Source organism: Choloepus didactylus, chromosome 16 (genome assembly GCF_015220235.1).
Source record: "Choloepus didactylus isolate mChoDid1 chromosome 16, mChoDid1.pri, whole genome shotgun sequence".
Lineage (NCBI taxonomy): Eukaryota > Metazoa > Chordata > Mammalia > Pilosa > Megalonychidae > Choloepus > Choloepus didactylus.
Genome location: NC_051322.1, coordinates 10,918,366 through 10,938,526, shown reverse-complemented (window position 1 = coordinate 10,938,526; position 20,161 = coordinate 10,918,366). Strand labels below are relative to the sequence as shown.

The following is a 20,161-nucleotide window of genomic DNA, read 5'->3' as shown; positions in this document are numbered from 1 at the left end:
TTTTACCAACATCAGATGTGTGTTTGAGTGCTGATGTTGTCACTAACTCTTTTTAACTTGAAATGAAGATAGCAGTGACTACTTCATCCAGTAGTGATGAGGATTAAGTATGTTTATGAATTTTAAAATTTTTTGCACATAATAGGCATTTGTTAATTATTAGTCATTAAAAAGTAAAAAAGTGAGATGCAGATATGTCTATTACAAAACATATTTCCATGGCCTAAATTAATATATGAGCATTTGTTTAAAAAACCCTAAAATCCAACAAGATAAGTTACATTTTAAATGAGATGTTTTTTCAAAGATAGAATATTGAGCATTATATAAGTGCTTCACTTACCTTATTAAGCCACCAGTGTGTTAGCATGGATAATGGAGAATTGTCTTCACTGGGATGGAAGGAACAAATATTTTATGTACTGTTGATACGCAGTTGACTTGATTAGATTAAAGATTATTTAAACCCACATTGAATACCTTATAACTTCAAATATTGACAAAAATAATTTTAGTATCCTACTTCAAGTTTTTAAAATTTGCTGTAATTTTAATGAGTGAATAACATTCTTACAACTCAAAAACAAAAAAGTTGTGCTCTGTAAGATTAGTGAATTCACTTTATTTCTTCCCAATGGATTAACTGAATATATGAATTTCTGGTGCTGTTAAACTCATGTGAAGAGATGGATAATGGAACCACTTTATTTGCTTTCAGATATTCAGACGATGCTGGCTGGTTTTCAAGAAGGCTTCTAGCAAAGGTCCCAGAAGGCTAGAAAAATTTCCAGATGAAAAGGCAGCTTATTTCAGAAACTTTCATAAGGTAAGTCACAGTCTGATAGTCCCTGGGGAATAACTGGACCTTTGACAAGTTTGGAAGACATTTCTTTTGATAGATGAAATCTTCAGAGGCAAAGATGCATGGCTAGGATAAAACGTTCCTGTGATGATAAAATGAAAAAGTTATTTTTCTCTTTTATTTTAATCGTCTGCTGTAAATGCCAGTGGTACCTCTGCAAAATAAAAGGCTCATTTTTATTGCTAGTTTGCGAAATGCGATGACTCATAACTCAGCCAGATCATTTTCCCAGGTGCTGAGTAGGCAGTCTTCCTCTGTTCAGATTAATTGTGCATTTGTTACTTTGATTTAAACTGTGGGCAATATTTAGGAGATAAAATTTTGACTGGCTTTAGCAGTGCTAATGGCATTCTAAATGTATATGACATTTGCTGTTTAGTCAGCTCCTTATCAAGAAAGGAAGTGATCATCAAAGGTGCTCATTCTTTGAATGCAATATCAATTTCCTAAAAATTAAAGTAATATAATATATAACCCTAAAATAATGCTAAATGTGTAAAGTTATCTTCGGTGAAAACACTGAAACATAGTTAAGTAGTATCTTACGGTAATACGGAGAAATTATGATGAGAATGCACAGTGGTAGAACATTACTGCCAGTTGGAAGAAGGCCTGAATGAGTTCAATGAGGATTCTAATTCCTCACTGGAGGCAACACAGAGTAAGTTACCCTGGATAGTATAATGAAATTGTGGAATGTTATCCTATGTGATATATGGTGCTAATATCCCCTTTTATAAAAAATAGATTATTTGGGAATAGTGTGCTAACCAAGTCCATTACACAAATAGCTAGCAATTACTTATATTATATTTGAATCTGGATCAGAGGGCTTAAAATTTGAGTTTCTGTAACTCTCTTTGATATTCTAATATAGTAAAATTAATGTCGATTTATGCCGGAGAATCCAAGTTCAAGTTCCTATCCAGTCTCTTCCTAGCTCATGGAAATATGGTTTACTTATGACTATGTGATTTAAAAATTGCTGCATGACATGTGTGTTTCGAAGGTTATTTTTGATAGTGCATCATAAAACAGCCAGCACAATGCTTCCTGGTCTAACTATATGTAAAATTTTAAGTTTAAAATGTACTGGTATTTTTTATATTAGGATTATGATTATGACGATGGCAATAATTTTTTTTACATTTTTTTATTGTGAAATATATACAAAAAGGTGATAATTTTCAGAGTACAATTTAACAAGTAGCTATAGAACACATTGCAGAGAGTATTATGGGTTACAGTTTCACAATTTATTTCCTTCTAAGTATTCTAATACTATAGAAACTAAAAAAAAAATACATTTATACAAAGATTCAGTATTCATAATCCTTTGTTAAATCCTATCTTGTCTGTTGCTACCCCTCCCTCTCGTTTGATCACTGTCTCAATCTTCAAGGATATCTTGGCAGTGACCACCCTAACTTGTTCTTATTGAAAAGGGGTGTCAACATTATGGAGAAAGGAGATGCATCTGGTTGATGTTCTTGAAGAGGTTGTTGCCCCTGGGTTTGGGGACTTATCTGGCCTAGGATCACTCTAGAAGATTAAGTTTCTGAAAAATAAACTTAGTGAGTGAAACTTTTATAGGGTCTCAGATGGGGACCTAGGTATTCTTTAGTATTTTGGGGACTACTGTTGATTTGGGCTTGGTATACTGTGGGCATTTGGATATCTAGCTGGGACTTGCATAAGAGTAACCTCCAGGACAACCTGTCAACTCTATTTGAGATCTCTCAGCCACTGAAACCTTATTTTGTTACCTTTCTTTTCCCCTCTTCAGTGAGAAGGCATTCTTATTATGGCAGTAATTTTTAAACCTGACTTAATGAGGACCTTCCATGTTGTGAAACGTGATTCCATGACATTTAATTTGTTGGTAAAATTTTGGAGGACTGAGTGGAACGTACATTCTGTGGGCTCCCGCTCAGAGTCTCTATGATATCAGTGATTCCTGCTGCCAGTGCTAAATGCTAACTGGCTGGCTGGTCCCTAACCAGCATACATTGGTTCATTTCTGTTTATGGTTTATGCAGGCACCATTTTAAAGAAGGAGTTGTTATGTCTTAATTTTGGACCCAACCATCTACTATTGAAAAAGTAAAATACTCTAGTTCTCTAACCACCTATGAAGAACAAAACAAATGTACAAAAACAAACATGTTCCTGGGTCTCTAACAAAAGCAAGTACTTTTTGAAAGGGGGTCCAGTCTTGACCCACACGGTGCATCTGCCTTCATTTGTCTGCAGCTTTATGCTGAAAGCAGCTGCAGTCACAGTGATGGTGGTGGTGACTGTGGCAAGGGGGTGACTAAAACACCTACAGGAAAAAACATGGCATATTTCAGGAACTAGAGAAAGTAGCAGTGAGCAACCAAGACTATCAGAGTGAGAAAAAGTCCTGCAAAGGAGAAAGCCAGAGAAGGGAAACCCATAAATATGTACATAAACTCAGCACAAGACTGTGGCAGACACTTAAAGCAGCCATGAAGGGGCACACCAAATGAGTTGAAAACCAAGGATTAAGAAAATAACGTGAGGTCTGAGCCCCAGTGTTCGGCAGTAGTAGCTGATGCAATTCAGTCTAAGCAAAGCCGTTACTTGCTAAAAGAGCATATCAACACATGGCAGAGCAATAGAACAGAGCTTTGGTTATATACATGGCATTCACAATGTCCAAGATAAAATCCAAAATACCTCAGGACATGAAAAACCTTTAAAATGTGATCCAGTCTCAAGGGAAAATAAATCAATAGAGATTAAACCCAATATGGCCCAGATACTGGAATAAATCTGACAAAGTTCGTAAAACGGCTATTGGTGAGCGGTGAAAATAGGGTCATATTTGAAAAATGATAGGAACTCTCAGCAAAGAAATAGAAGTTTAAAAAGTACGGAAATTTAAAAACTAAAAGTAAGATATCTGTAATTAAAATTTCAGTCGATGGAATTACTAGCCTGAAAACGGCACAACAGTAAAAACAGTGAGTAAAGTTGAAGATAGAAGAAAAAAATCAACCAATTGAAAAGAGACAGGGAAAATAATTGAAGAAAAAAGAAGAGGAAAAGACACACAGAGACCTAAGGAACAATTTTAAAGTTTCTGACATATGGATGATTAGAGGCCCAGTTGCAGAGAAAAAGAGAATGAGGCAGAAAAATTGCTGAAATAAATAATGGTGGAAAAGTTCCAAAATTGGGTGAAAAACATCAGTTTACAGATTCAATAACACTATGAAACATATGAAAGTTAAGGAACATAGCAGAGAGAATTAAGGAAAGAGGACAAAAATAAATGGTGAGAAATGAAATGTCCTTGGATTGTCAAGGAAAATCCATGAAAAATATATACAGAAAGAAATGAGGAGGAACTTAAAATGATACGATACAAAAAAATCAAATACTTATGAGAGTAGGGGCAAATAATTATAAAACCAACAAGAACCAAATAGAAAAACGGCAGGAGAAAGTCTTGCATTATCAGTAGTGACTTTGAATGGAAATGTATTAAACTCTCCAGTCAAAGGGCAGAGATTGGCAGAAGAGACAGAGAAGTAGGATACAACTATATACTGTTTTTAAGAGGCTCATCTTAAATTCAAAGACACAAGTATGCAGAGAACAAAAGAATGGGGAAAAAAAACTGATACAAACAGTAACCGAAAGAGAGCTATACTAATAGCAGATAAATAGACTTTTAAGTCAAAAACTGTTATGAGAGACAAGAAAGTCACTATATGCTGATAAAGGGTTTAATTCAACAAAAAGACATAATATATATGCACCTTAATGACAGAGCCCCAAATTACATGAAACAAATATTGATAGATTTGAAGGGAGAAACAGATGGTTCTACATTAATAGTAGGAGACTTCAATATACCACTTACAATAATGGATAGAACATCTAGACAGAAGATCAATAAGGAAATTGAAGACTCAAACGATACTATAAACCTACTAGACCTAAAAGCTGTATACAGAATGCTTCATCCAACAGTAGCAGAATACACATTCTTCTCTAGTGCCTATGAATCATTCTCCAGGATAGGCCATATTTTACGTCACAAAACAAGTCTCAATAAATTTAAAAATATTGAAATCATGCAGTGTATCTTGTCTGACCTCAATGGAATGAGACTAGAAATCAATAACAGTGGGAGAAATGGAAAATTCACAAATACGTGGAAATTAAGTAATGGACTCCTAACAAACTAATGGGTCAAAGAAAAAATCACAAGGGACATTTAGAAATGTCTTGAAGTGAATGAAATTGAAAACACAACATACCAAAACTGAAGGGATGCAGCAAAGGCAGTGCTGAGAGGGAAGTTTATAGCTATAAATGTTTACATAAAAAAAGAAGAAAAATCTCAAATCAGAGACAATCTCACAACTGGAGGATCTAGAAAAACAAGAGAAAACTAAACCCAGAGTAGTAGAAGGAAGGAAATAACAAAAATTAGAGCAGAGATAAATGAAAATGTGAAATGAAACAACAAAAAATGGAGACAATCAGTGAGACCAAAAGTTGGTTCTTTGAAAGATGAATAAAATTGACAAATCCTTAGCAGACTGACAGAGAAAAAGAGATTGCAAATGACTAAAATCAGAAATGAAAGGGGGTATTACTACTGCCCCCACAGAAATAAAAAGGATTATAAGAGAATACTATGAACTGTACGTATTAGATTATTTCAATGGTATGGACATATTCCTAGAAGCAAACAAAGTAACGTAACTCAGGAAGAAATTGAAGACATCAACAGACCAATAACAAGCAAATATTGTTAATATGTCAGTTCTTTCTAAAGAGATTTGCAGATTCAATACAATCTCTGTAACAATTCCAACAGCATTCATTGCTGAAATGGAAAATCCAGTCATCACATTCATATGGAAAAATAAGGGGCCCCAAATAGCCAAAACCATCTTGAAAAAGAACAACATTGGAGGACTCACTTCCAGATTTTAAACTTACTACAAAGCTAAAGTAATCTTTACAGCCTGGTGCTGTCACAAAGATGAATGTATAGAACAATGGAATTAAACTGAGAGTTCAGAAATGAGCCCTCATATCTAAGGCAAGTTGATTTTTGACAAAGGTGCTAAGTCTACTCAATTAGGAAAGAGTAGTTTCTGCTACAAATTTTGCTGGGAAAACTGGGTGACAGAATGGAAAACAATGAAGGTGGACCCTACCTCACACCATATATAAAAATTAACTCAAAGTAGACCAAAGACCTAAATATAAGACCCAAGACTATGAAACTCCTAGAAGGAAACACAGAGAGGTCTTCAGGACCTTTTGTTAGGCGATGGTTTCTGTTTTAGTTTCCTTGGCTGCTCGAGCAAATATCATGCAACAGGTTGGCTGAACAATGGCAGTATATTAACTCATGGTTTTGAGTCTGGGAAAAAGTCCAAATCAAGGTGTTATCAAAGAGATGCTTTCTTCCTGAAGTTTGGCACTCTGGGGCTGGCTGCCAGTGATCCTTGGTTCTAGATTCCTCTGTCACATGGCAATATATATATTAGCCTCTTCTGCCTCTCCCTTCTCTTCTGGGTTCCATTGGCCTTCAGCTTCTTGCTTCCCATGGCTTTCTCTCTATCTGTCTGAATTTCATTTTGCTTATAAAGGACTCTGGTAATAGGATTAAGACCCATCCTGATTGGGTTGGGCCACACATTAACTGACGTAACCTTATCAAAAGGTCCTACCTGCAATGGGTTCACAGCCACAGGAATGGATTAAGTTTAAGAACATGTTTTTCTGGGGTACATAGCTTCTAACCACTGCAGTTTCTTAGACTTTACAACAAAAGCAAGGACAACAAAGGAAAAAATTGATAAATGGAATTTCTACAAAATTAAAAACTTCCGTTCCTCAAAGGACTTCATTGTGAAAGTAAAAGGACAACCTACAGAGTGGGAGAAAATATTTGGAAACCACATATCTGATAATGATTGAATATCTAGAATATATAAAGAAATTCTGTAACTGAGCAACCAAAATACAAGCAACTGTATTTAAAAGTGGTCAAAAGAGTTGGATATTTAATAGATACTTCTCCAAGGAAGTTATAGAAATGGTCAAAAAGCACAAGAAAAAAATTTCAACATCGTTAGGTATCAGGGAAATGTAAGTGAAAATCACAATGAGGTATCATTTCAGACCCACTAGAATGGCTAGTATTAAACAAAAAATAACAAGTGTTGGAGAGGATATAAAGAAATACGAACACTCATTCAATATTGGGAATATAAAATGGTGCAGCTGCTTTAGGAAACAGTTTGGAAGTTCCTTATAAAATTGAATATAGACTATCATATGACCCAGCAATCCCACTTCTGTATATTTACCCAAAGAATTGAAAGTAGGGACTCAAACATACATTAGCACACAATGTTCATAGCAGCATTATTCACAGTTTCCAAAAGATGGAATCAGCCCAGGTGTCAATCAATAGATGAATGGATAAAAAACATGTAGTATATACATATAATGGAATATTATGCAGCCATAAAAATGAACTAAGTTCTGATATATGTGATGGCATGAATGAACCTCTAAGACAACATGTTGAGCAAAATATGCCAGACATAAAAGAGCAAATATTGTATGATCTCATTGATATGAATTAATGATCATAGGCAAATTCATGGATTCAGAAACCAGAATACAGGTTACCAGAGACTGGGTTAGGGGTAGGGAATGAAGACTTAGTGCTCAATTGGTGCAGAATTTCTGTTTCGGGTGATGGAAAAGTGCTGGTAATGGATTATAGTGATGGTAGCTCAACATTGTGAATGTAACTAATATCACTGAATTATTTATTTGAATTTAGTTAGAAGGGGAAATTTTAGGTTGTATTTAAGTTACTAGAATAAATTTTTTTAAAAACCCACAGGACTGGACAAAACAAACAGTAAATCCTAATATAAACTGTGAACTAGAGTTCATAGTACAATTATAATAATATTATTTCAATTCTAACTAAGTTACCACACTAATGCAAAGTGTTAAGAAAAGGAAAACTGTGTGTATGGGAGGGTATGGGAACTCTGTTTTTTCTGCATGACATTTCTCTTAAACCTATAACTTCTAATTTATATATATAAAATTTTTTTAATTTTCTTGGATTGGAAGATTCAGATTTTTATGTTAATTCTTCCAAAATTGATATGTATTCATCATAATTCTAGTACAAAATTCCAGGAAACTTTTGTAGTCAATTGCAAGCTCATCCTGAAATTCATATGGAAATGTAAACAAACTAGAACAGCCAAGCAATTTTGATAAGCAAGAATAAAGTTAGAAGTGCTATACTATAAGCTACCAAATCTTACAGTTATGAGTATTGGCGAAAGGATCTAAATATAGATCAAAAGAAGGGAATAGAGAGGTTAGAAATGGACCACACAGATCTGACCAATTAAATTTTGACAAAGATACCAAGATAAATTAATGGGAAAATAAATTCTTTTTGAGAAATAATGCTAGAACCACTGTTTGTCCCTCTGTAAATAAGTGTTTGGGGTGATTGAAAAGTGACCTTCAAACCATATGCAAAATAAACTTGAAGCACATTATCCATCCGTGTTGAAAAACTACAACTGTTAAACTACCAGAAGAAAACTTTTTCCACCTTGAGATAAGCAAAGATTTCTTAGGACACACAAAGTATGAATCATAAGAAAACATTGCTAAATTTAACTATACAAAAAAATGTAAAACATTTTTCCTTCAAACGTCCCAATCACAAATGAAAAGGAAAGCCACTGACTGAAAAAAATTATGCAAAACATACATCTGACAAAGGACTTGTATCCAGAATACGTAAAGTATTCTTGCAACTCAGTAACAAGAAGATAACCCCAAATTAAGAAGTCGGTAAAAGATATGAACAGACATTTTCCAAAATAGGATATGTGACTCACAAATAAGCACATGAAGATGTGCTCAGCATCATTAGTTGTCTGTGAAATTCAAATTTAAACCCAAGTGAGATAACCATACACAGCCTTAGAAAGGCTACAGTTAAAAACACTGAAAATAACAAGAGTTGGTACAGAGGTAGAGCAACTAGAACTCTTACCTATTGGTGGCTGGAATAAGATTGTGAAACCACTTTGTCAAATTGTGGGGCAGTTCCTTACAAAATAGTTAACTCTTTCCTCAGAAGTGAACATTGGCAAAACTATAAATTTCTTGTGGTTCCCTTTGATAGTTACGTACATAAAAGATGATCCCTTTATGGGGAACACTGGCGTGTTTTATATCTTTCTTTTCACTTGGGCAGTCAGTGACCAGACAAAATAGTGAATCTCCAGAATTTGGGGGAAAAAAATTCATTTTTCAGAAGGCCTAAAGAAATAGACTAGCATGGATTTTCCAAACTGTTCTGTTCTTTAATGCTTACATATTTTAAGATTGCATTTAGTCAGTTATTTTGATATGCCCTAAAATCTGTTATATAGGGCTCAATAGTAATAAATTAAAGCAGTCTATCAAATGAATGAACTGTTTCCAATCTAGGTCAGGGATTTCTACACAATAAGCTAAGGGCACAATTGTTTCTTTACCAACTCTAACTTTGTTCTTTGCTCTATCTGGACTATGAATATTACAAAGCTTATGTGTATTAATGGTCTCATTTACACATTTGGTATGTTTACCATGAGAGAGATCTTGTTACATAAATCAACTTTGATATGAAACTGCTATAAATGATATATATATATATATAAATATATGTTTTACTTCCTGGTGTAAAGAAATTTGAAATTCAAATCACTAGCTGCTTAAGGAAGTTATTAAAAATGCATTAGGGTTGAAAATGTAGCTGTATATAATTGTCATAACAGATATTCAAAACAAATTTATCCTCAATGAAAACTGAACTAGAGTAATTTACATAGAATCAGCTAATACATTTTCCATAATTTTCCAAGCAGATGGAAAAGAAACAGTTTAAAGAAATTTTAATATGATAAATATAAGTGTGGTCTATACAGAGGAAAATAGAGATAAATTCTCTTGGAAGGAGGAATGAAGGTAGAGCTCTGAGAAGGTTCAGGGGTGAAAACTAAGAGATACTCGGAAATCAATTTCTCGTTAAGATCAGTCTTATTTTTAAATCCCCAATTACCTAATACTGAAAACTCCATTTCATCCTGTCTGCTTACTCCAATTTGGAGTTGGCAGTAGTTATCTTTATGTGAAACAAGTATCTGAGAGAGTCGGGGAAAAGGTGAAGAGAAAAATAGCCGCTTATAAACATAACATATAGTTACAGCTGGGAGCAAAGGGTTGGTAATTGCAGGAACAGCACATGTGTGCAGTGTGTCATGTGGAACATTCTCACTTTGACGCCATCAGGAAATGCCTTTGTGCTTGGATGAGTGCACACTTGGCATGATGTGAAGGCTGTTGGAAGGCTTGTTGGCTCTTGAAATACCTGCCAGAAGTTCTGATAATGATCGTCTTTCACTTGGGTTAGATGACTGTATCCATTCATTCAAGCACTAATTAATTTATTCATCTGTCTGTAATCTCTCACTTTAAAGGGTCTCGGTCTCTTGAACACGAGCACCTGTTGCCACATGCATCAGTTTCTGGGACAGTCACATGTAAGCCATGAGCATTTATTGACTGTATTGCTCATATCTGATCATTAGCTAGTCACACAGAGAAGACTCAAAGAAATGCATACGAAAAGTTGGTTTGTACGTCAGTGAAAGAAAGGGGAAACAATGGCCAAAGCCCGATTGCCGCTCTGAGCAGAGGATGGGCAGGTGGTGAAAGGGCAGCTCTGGAGCCAGGGGCTCACAGGAGAGAGCTGGTGTCAGGCTCCAGGGACCACAAAATGATAGGAACTCCAAGCCTAAACTTGATCTGGGTAATCTCTGTATCAAGGGCGATTAAAATTTTACAGAATCTAAAATATGTTCAATACGAATTATTTTCGTGTGGCTTAATGAGGCCGTGGAAAACACATAACTCAGTAAGCTTCTCCAGTGTTCTTGGGCCTCGTGCTTCAGATTGACAGCAGATTTCCCATGCGGCTCCTTTCCTGCTCCCTGTTAATGTGCCCAAACCAGTAAAGGAAAGTAATTATTGGCCACATATAGATTATAAACCAGGCCTGTAGAGCATGCAGACCTTCCCATCTGGACTTTGAATTGCCTCTCCTTCTACCAGTGGATTTATTCCTCCACCCCAGTCTCTGTTTCCCTAACCAAGAGAAAATAGAGTCCCAAAGTGAGGATCTGAGCAGCTGTCACACTTATTGTTGGGCTCCATTGAACACTGATAAATTAATTCTCTGATGAGAGGCTTCATGCCTCCTTACCTTATCTCTTTACCTTATCTTTTCCCTGGGAACTCCGAGCTAACTCACAGGAATTGCCTGAGTGGACCTCCACGTCCCAAGGGGTTGTCCATCTATCAGCTACCAATGTGGGGGCCAATTTAGATAGCTATATGGATTTCTAGTTAATTACAAAAAAAAATATTTAATGACTTCAGGTGATGCAAAATTAATATATATAAATACACACACACACCTTGTTTTAAGAAACTAATATCTAATTAGGGAAATGGAGCTATGTACAAAATTTTAGTGGTTTTTCTTTCCACTTACTTATCTTTAGATCTTTATTTTAGTTTGTTATAAAGCAAGTCAAGCAAAACTTAGTGTTGAAAATATATAATACAATGAAGACCCTCTCAGCCTAAGAATGTTTCCAAACACAACAGATTCTCCTCTTTTCCTTACCACGTTCCCAATACAGTTCTTTCTTTGTTGTTGTTTTGTGTTTGGGTTTTATTAAAAGTTTTTATTGTTGTAACAAATATGCAGCACAGAATTTCCTATTTTAACTACATTCAGTTGTTCAAGTCAGTACTGTTAAATTATATTCCCAATTTTGTGCTAATATCACCGACATCCATTACCCCTACTTTTCATCACCTCAAACAGAACCTATTCATCCATTATGCTATAAATCCTTCTTCCTGCTCTGCTTCCCTGCCCCATCCCAGCCCCTGGTAGCCTATAAATGACCATCTGTCTCTACAGAGTTTGCTGCTTCTAGGCATTTCATATAAAAACAGAAAATAATAAGTATCGGCGAAGATGCAGAGAAATAAGAACCCTTATATATTGTTGGTGGCATTGTATGATGGTGCAGCCGCTGTGGAAATCAGTTTGGTGGTTCCTCAGAAAATTGAAAGTAGAATTAGCGTATGACCCAGCAGCCCTACTTCTTGGTGGATATACAAAGGAATGCAAAGCAGGGACTCCAACAGATATGTGTACATCAATGTTTATAGCAGCCTTATTCACAATAGCCAAAGGGTGGAAGCAACTCAAGTGTCCATCAGTGGATGAATGGATAAACAAAACATGTTCTATCTAAATATGGAATAATATTTAGCTGTATAAAGGGATGGAATTTTGATACATGCTACAACACGGATGAACCTTGCAGACCTCATGTTGAGTGAAATAAGCCAGATGTAAAAAGCAAATATAGTTTTACTTTTATTCAACAGTATTAACTTTAGAACACAAATTGTCCTGTTCATCATGAAATGATCCTCTAATTGTATTAATTTCGTGTTGCTGCCATTATAAATTGCCATGAACTTGGTGTCTTAAAACAACGGAAATTTGTTCTCTCACACTCCTGGGGGCCAGAAGTCCAAACTTCAGGTGTCGCCAGAGCCACCCCGCTCTGGAGGCCCTTGGGGCAGTGCCGTCCGGGCCGGTTGCAGCTGCTGGTGGCTCCAGGCTCTTTGCCTTGTGGCAGCCTCTCCATTCTCTGCCTCTGTCTTCACATGGCCTTCTCAAACTTCCTGTGTCTCAAACTTCCCTCTGCCCTTCTCTTGTAAGAATTTAAAAATTCTTATCATCTTTCTAAGAATTTATAATTCCTGTCTTTGTCATTGGGCCCACCCCAAATCTGGGACAATCTCATCTCAAGATCCTTAATTTTAGTTGCATCTGTAAAGGCCCTTTTTCCAAACAGTGTCACATTCATGGATTCCGAGAGTTAGCACTTGGACGTATCTTTTTGGGAGCCCCTCTTCAACCCACTACAGTAATTAACAGTTTTAATTTTGTACATCTTTGTAAAACCCTGTAGCTGAAGACCATCTGTTGGTATCTGTGTAGTAATGTCATAGTTCTCAAAGTGAGAGTCACTGACTGAGCTGTTTTTCATGCTCTTTTAGTTCTTGGAGTCAGTGAAGCATATTATTAGGCATGCTAAATTTACACACGCATAAAGAGAGAGAAAAGGAGCGAGAAAGAAGTGCATAGATTTCCTATTTAGTGCATACTTTTCTGATGTACTAATTTTCTGCATTTCTCAGACCTGAATGTAGATTATCTTTCTGTTTTATAATACACTAACTCAAAATAATTTAGGGGGAATAAAGAAATGAGGTTTTCCTGGGCTTCTATCATCTCTACAATTTGAGTCTCATTTGTGGTTGAATTCTCCTTCCTGTAATAACTTCTTGATTGGCCTTTATTTGCCATCAATAAACCATATGATTTTCAGTGCAATGCTGTTGCATGAATTGGTAAAAAGAGCACTGGCCTGAGAGAAGGAGGCATGGCCCTTATCTGTCCCTGCATTTAGCCAGCTGGGCCACAGCCACCCAGATCGGGGCAGCCAGTTTCCATTTGTAAAATGATCAAAGCTCGGCCTTCAAGTTGCCTCATCAATAAGAATGTTGTGGGTTGCAAGTAACAGAAACCCCAAAACAAACTGTTAACGACCCTCTTTGGGCCGTACCCCCAAAACAGGACTCTTGTCTGGTGTCGGTCGCACCAATAGACGGAAACCAAATTCCGTAAAGCAAAGCAGAACTTTATTCTTTGGCCAACGAATGGGAAAGGGTGGACTCGTGTCCTTAAAGGCACCTTCTCCCTGAAGAGAGGTTAGTGAGATTCTCTAATAGGGGATCAGGGGTGCGAGAACAGGTGACTGGTGCAAGTGGGCAAGGGGATTTCTGAAGAATTGAAGGGGATTTCAGAAGAATTGGTTTTTAGCATGCATAGCCCCTGGTCATGCTAGAACATCCTTCTGTAAACGTCGTATCTTCAGAAAATGGTGTCTAAATCCTGCCCAGAGGTGGAGATTTTACTATTGTAATGAGCAAAGGTAAGGTCGGGTCAGGGTTGGGGGCTTAGTGTCATGCTCTGGGAAGGGGGCTTTCCCAGCTGTGGTAAGGCAGGAACTTGAGGTTAGCACTGAGACGGGTTCTTGCTATTTCATTGGCTGCGGATTTTGTGGTTCACTGTGGAGACATGGGACGATGGCTGGAGGAACTGGAGTTTTCAACAGCTCCTTTGCAGGAGTTTGCAGTTATATTTTTCTGGAAATAAACACAACTCAAGCAGAAACGAAAGTTAGATGGGACAACCTTTTGGTTAGACTTCATCATGGTGACAAAGCTATTTTAAAAATTACATTTTTGCGTATTACAGCATGTCCCAAAGAACAAACTGACCAGGGGTTGTTTGGTTCAGTTTTCAATGATGAAAATTGAGGACCTGGGTTTGTTTTCTTTTTTTCTTCTATCTCTACTTTGCCATCCTTATGGTTGCTTCATCCTTGGTCTAGTAGAATAATATCTGTAGGATTTCTGAATCCTTACATCCAGTCAAGGTAGCTTCCACTGGAAAAAGAGAGCTGGTTTCATCCTGAGGCTCTCTTTAGATGAGAAAACACTTATCAGAAACCAACCAGAAATCTTCTGTTCACCTGTCATTGGGGATATTTGGGTCATATTCCCTTTCCTCAGCCAATCACCAGCGAGGAGACTGTTACCCTTGGAATAACACATTCTACCCTGTTGCTAGGGGTGATGACAGCTTCCCCCCAGGCCCCTTGGGCTGTGGGAAGGAGAGGTGGATAACTGAATACAATCAGATCCTGGTAAGAAAGAAGGAGCCCAAGTGGATGCTAGTAGACAGCCAGCACTGACTATGGTAGTTAATTTCAATACTAATATCATTTTATCCATAATTACTACATTCTAGGTGGTGCATTTCATAATGTGGTTTAATTTTTCTGAAACCTTAAATCTTTCAAAGTTATAAAAGACTAAGCATATAATTATCGATAGTGAGCATGTTGGGCTCTTTAAATAGTGAATGTGGGAGGACTGTAGCAGAGCACAGATATCCATCACAGGTAGCTTTAAGAGTAAATTATATGGATCTTTTCAGTGATGCACATTCATTTTCATCAGCAACAGGAGGCCAATTTAAGGAAGCAGCTACTGGAAAATTAATATAAATTTAATTGGATGGAAGCAATAGTAAAATTCATATGAAATATTATCATCCAAATACTGAAGCATACAATTTATAGGGTAATACCAATCTCTAAAGTATTGTTATGAAATTTTAGGACCCAAGCATACAGAGACTGACAGGTATTAATTGTAACAATAAAATCTTAATTCAACAAAATTCCTACCTTATTTTATTACTGGAAAATCAATATTCTCTGTTATAATTTAGTGAAGTTTTATTGAACTTGTTGCTGAAATGTACTGTTTTATTCTCAAAAATAAAAACTTAACATAGAAGATTAGTAAAATACCAGGATTAATAATTATTAGTAAGATTAGTAAGATCGAAGCTTATATTCTAATTCATTTTAATCTACTTGTAAAAATCTGAAAGTTAATTTTCTTTTCCTTTTTTTAAAAAAATTGAACACTTAAATAGGCAGGAATCTAATCTCAGTTGCTGAAACAGTAAACTGTTAAGAGGTACTTTAAAGCTGCTACTAATTTCAATAAATATGGTTTAATATTTTTCACCTGTTTAGGTTCCTACTAAAATAGTATAAATGTGATTTTATAGTAGTGAGTGAGATCTGCTTGAGGTGCTAACATAGAGTTTAATTTGTACAGTTATGCCAAGGGGAAAAATGCATAAAATAAATAGCATGCTAATTTTAAAATTACACAATAAATCTTAATTTGCTTACTCTGGATGTTGCTAAATATACCAGTAATATCCCTCTGAAAAACTTGAGCTTGTCGGGAGAAAATATCACTATGTCTTTCAGCCTATGTAAGATTCCTGCAGTTAACTAGCAGTAGTAGTAGAACAGATAAAATCTAATTACCATTTTGAATTACAGCTGAAGCAAAGTTTTTCTCTCTGATGTTTGGTCTTCTATTTATAACTCTTTAAAATATCTAAATGTGCCCTCCCTCCCAGATCAAACAGCCCAAGGAAACAAATCCTAATCTTTAGTCTTTTCTTTTCCCGTGGGATATGAAAGAACTAGTCACTTAACAGATGCCTACATTTGGTTTGGTTTTGTTTTGGTTTGGTTTTGTTTGTTTACTGTGAACAGCCCATGGTCAAAATGCAATAAATAAATAAATAATAAATAAATAACATTATGCTGAAGTCTATTTATGCAAAAATTAATAAATGTAGGATGTGAATTAATGAAAGAACTATCTTTACTAACTGATTCCAGGGTAAGAACACAAACAGGTTTCATAATGGGCCAGGAAAGCCTCTGATTTCAGATCACAATGCCCAAGTCTTGAGAACTGGTCCACCCAGGACTGGTTAGTAATGCTTTGTGAGTTGCTTAAGGAAGATGCCCACTGGCCTTCAAGTGAGTTTGACGGAAAGATGCAGAAGCAAGGTGTTCCAAGTATATTATTATGTAAAAGGCTGCATATCCTTTAAATATCATACTTATCATTCAGGGAATTTGAAAGATTTTGTATATGGCTGGAACTTAACTTGTGTTTGGGGTTGGTATGGAGAAAGGTGAGATTAGCTATACAGGTAGGACCTGATCATTGAAAGTTGTCGAGGTCTCGCTAAGGAGTTTGAATTTTATTTTTAATGTGCTAATAAATGGTCTTAATTCAGCAAGAGGCATGGTTAAGTGTTTAGTTTAAAAATATAAGTCTGGAAACAATATGAACAATATAATTGAAGGTAAGGAGTATGTAGGCTGATGGGAAAATAATTGAAATATTTCAGATGAGAAAGACTGAGGGTCTGACCCAGTGGCGAAGTTGTGGAGTGCGAGGAATGGATAGGAGGAATTCAGGAAGTAGATGTCAGGTCAAGTGTTGTGGATGAGAGGGGAAGCTGTATCTGGAAGAGTAGAACTCAGTGGTCCACCAAGACAACAGTCTTTTCATCATTATACTAATACATTATTTGTCTATTTCAGTTTTGTTGATTTGCTTCATTTTCACTCTGTTTTGGTGCAAAGGCAATAGTGATTAAAACTGCAGCACAATTGAGGCGGGGATGCCAAATAGTACTAATCGTCCTTTCATGCTTCACTGTCATGCACTCACCTAAATGGATATGCACATGTATACATACGTCATATATATGTACATGCATACATACGTACGTATATTCATACATACATTTACTTCACTTCATCCCATTGCCCTTCATGAAGCAGTAAAAATTATTAATTTTATTAAATCTAGGCCTCCAAGTATGTCTTTTAATATTCTACTTGACAAAATGGAAGGAGCACATGGAGTACTTCTGCAACATCCCGATAAGCAGTAGTTATCTCTAGGAAGAGCACGTGTATGGTTATTACAAGTTGTAAGTGAACTAGCTTTTTTTTTTTTTCCCAAGGAACACTAGATTTAATGGCAGAACAATAACAGACAGATTATGGTCATTCAAACTAAGGTATCTGTCAGACATTTTCTTGGACATGAACTAAGCCCATCACTTCAAGGAAAACAATATTTAGGTTTTAAAGTGAAAAATAAAATTTTGGAGACTTGTGTCTACATTCATGAACTTACAGCTTTTCAAAACTTACAGATTTTTCTGAAGAGAGCAGGGGTGATGTTAATGAATACAACTTTGATATGGTATAAAAAAATGTGTCAACATTTGGAAGATCTGCGTAACTCAGTGAACCAATATTTTTCCAGTGATCAATCTATTATGTTACAAAACCATTATAAGTAAAAGACCAATTAAAAATTTAAAATAGACCTACAGTTTTTTTAATGCAATTTTAGTGCAATATATTCACATATCATATAATCCATCCAAAGAATACAATCATTGGCTCACAGTATCTTCATATAGTTGTCCATTCATCACTACAGTCAATTTCAGAGCATTTTCATTACTCCAAAAATAAATAAATAAATAATAAAAATAAAAAGAACACCCAAAACATCCCATACTCCTTATCTCCCTCCGTTATTTATTTGTTTATTTGTCTTTATTTTATCACTCATCTGCCCATAGACTTTATCCAGTCTAATGTCAGTCACAATGTTTTCCCAATCAAACGGTCACCCCATAAAAGCTATATAGTTATACAATCATCATCAAAAATCAAGGCTATTGGATTAAAGTTCACCGGTTTCAGGTATTTCCTTCTATCAATTCTAATACATTTGAAATTAAAAAGAAATAACTATATAGTGCAGAAGAATAACCTCCAGAATGACCTCTCTATTCTATTTGAAATATCTTAGCCACTGAAACTTTATTACGTTCCATTTCCTTTCCCCCTTTTGGTCAAGAAGGCTTTCTCAACCCCGCAATGCCAGGGCCAGGCTCATCCTTAGGAGTCATGTCCCACATTCCCAGGGAGACTTCCCCCCTGGAAGTCAGGTCCCATGTAGGGGGGAGGGTAGTGAGTTTATTTGCAGAGGTGGCTCAGAGAGAGAGAGGCCACATCTGAGCAACAAAAGAAGACCTACAGTTTTAATGTAACAGAGTAGAAGTGTAATGACAGGGTGTCAGACTCCCCATTACAGTAACCTTTAAGAAGAATTCAAGTTTGGAGACAGAATCGAGAAGAATATCCACAGTTGACTGAAAATACTCTTAAAATATTCTTCCCTTTGCCAACTGCATGTCTGTGTGGGACCTTAATTTCTTCATATACTTTAATCAAAACAACATATTGCAACAGATTGAATTCAAAAGCAGATATGAATTTCCAGCTGTCTTCTATTAAACCAGACATCAGAGAGTTTTTCAAAGGTGTCAAAATATTGCCATTCTTCTCACTATTGAGGGTGGGTATTTTACTTGAAAATGATATTTGTGTTACCACAAAATGAGATCATTGGTATTTTAATCTAAATTAATTAATAAGTATTTAAAAATTTATAAGTTCTAATTTCTCATATGGTGGTTATCAATAAAGACAAGCACTAGATGAGTAGATTTTGGCTGGAGATAAAAGTTTGAAAGTTGTCTATATTATTTTTTAAATTATGTTTTAAAATTCAGGTGTCACATCATAAATTGGTTGTGAATTCCAAAAATTAAAACATAGATCTTTCTCTATACTCTCTGTTTTCTTTCTATCATTGTGCTTATCTCTGTTATTTGTAATTTTGTCTCCCTGATGATTTATGAGCCCTAGGAAAAAATAGCTAAATCTTTGAACTCTGTGGCTTTAGCACCATAGATTGCGTAGGGTTTGCTCTTGACATAAAATAAATAGCATCAATTAACAAAGGCATCTTTTAGGTATGTTTATCTTGAGACTTTAATTCTATCACTTAACACTCCTTATCTATTTTAAATCATTGACTATGGCATTTACTGACTTGGACCTCACCGGAAACAATCAGAATTATTTTTAAATAGTTTGTCTTTCAATTAAATTCCCTCAGGTACATATTTACTTAAAATAATTGATGTTACTGCTTTTTTTACATTTTAAATCAAAATCGTGTGCTTTTATAGCCATGTGAACTCAATATTTCAGAAATATATATATATATTTTTTATTAGGCCACAACAATTTTATCTCTATTTATTATTGGAAACGTTTAGGGTTTCACAGTCTTAATGAATATTCATAGTTATTTTTATATTAAGTTGACAGGTTTTAGACTAATAAAAACATTTTTCAGCATTATTTTAAAAAGTTTCTTCATCCAAGCAAATTTTTCCTACTGGATGGTAAATCCATGTAAAACTGAGGGTGAGAAATGAGGATCGGAGATGAAAATATGTTGGGTCTCTCTCTATATATTCTTCTTGACCTAAATTGTTGTGATTCAAAATATCTTTAAAAAATAGATTTTGAATTACAGATGAACAGTTCCAACAATACACGAACTCTTTAGATAATTTTCTGATAAGATTTTGTAACCTTTGTGTAACAGTGGCTCATCCTACCCATGACAATCTGAGAAGCGGCATTTTCCAGCCCTCAGAAGTATCTTGCTTTTCATTGCACATCTTGTATTTCTTAGGGCACACGCTGAGGCGGA

General features: G+C 35.6%; 1 protein-coding gene across 1 annotated transcript in view; it reads left to right on the top strand.

Moving 5' to 3' along the window:
- The window catches only part of DOK6 (docking protein 6), a 491,683-nt gene that overhangs the window by 185,367 nt on the left and 286,155 nt on the right, over window positions 1-20,161 (top strand). Inside the window, exon 2 of the mRNA XM_037806228.1 lies at window positions 719-826. Coding sequence (XP_037662156.1) covers window positions 719-826 — 108 coding nt within the window. The remainder of the gene's footprint in view (window positions 1-718; window positions 827-20,161) is intronic.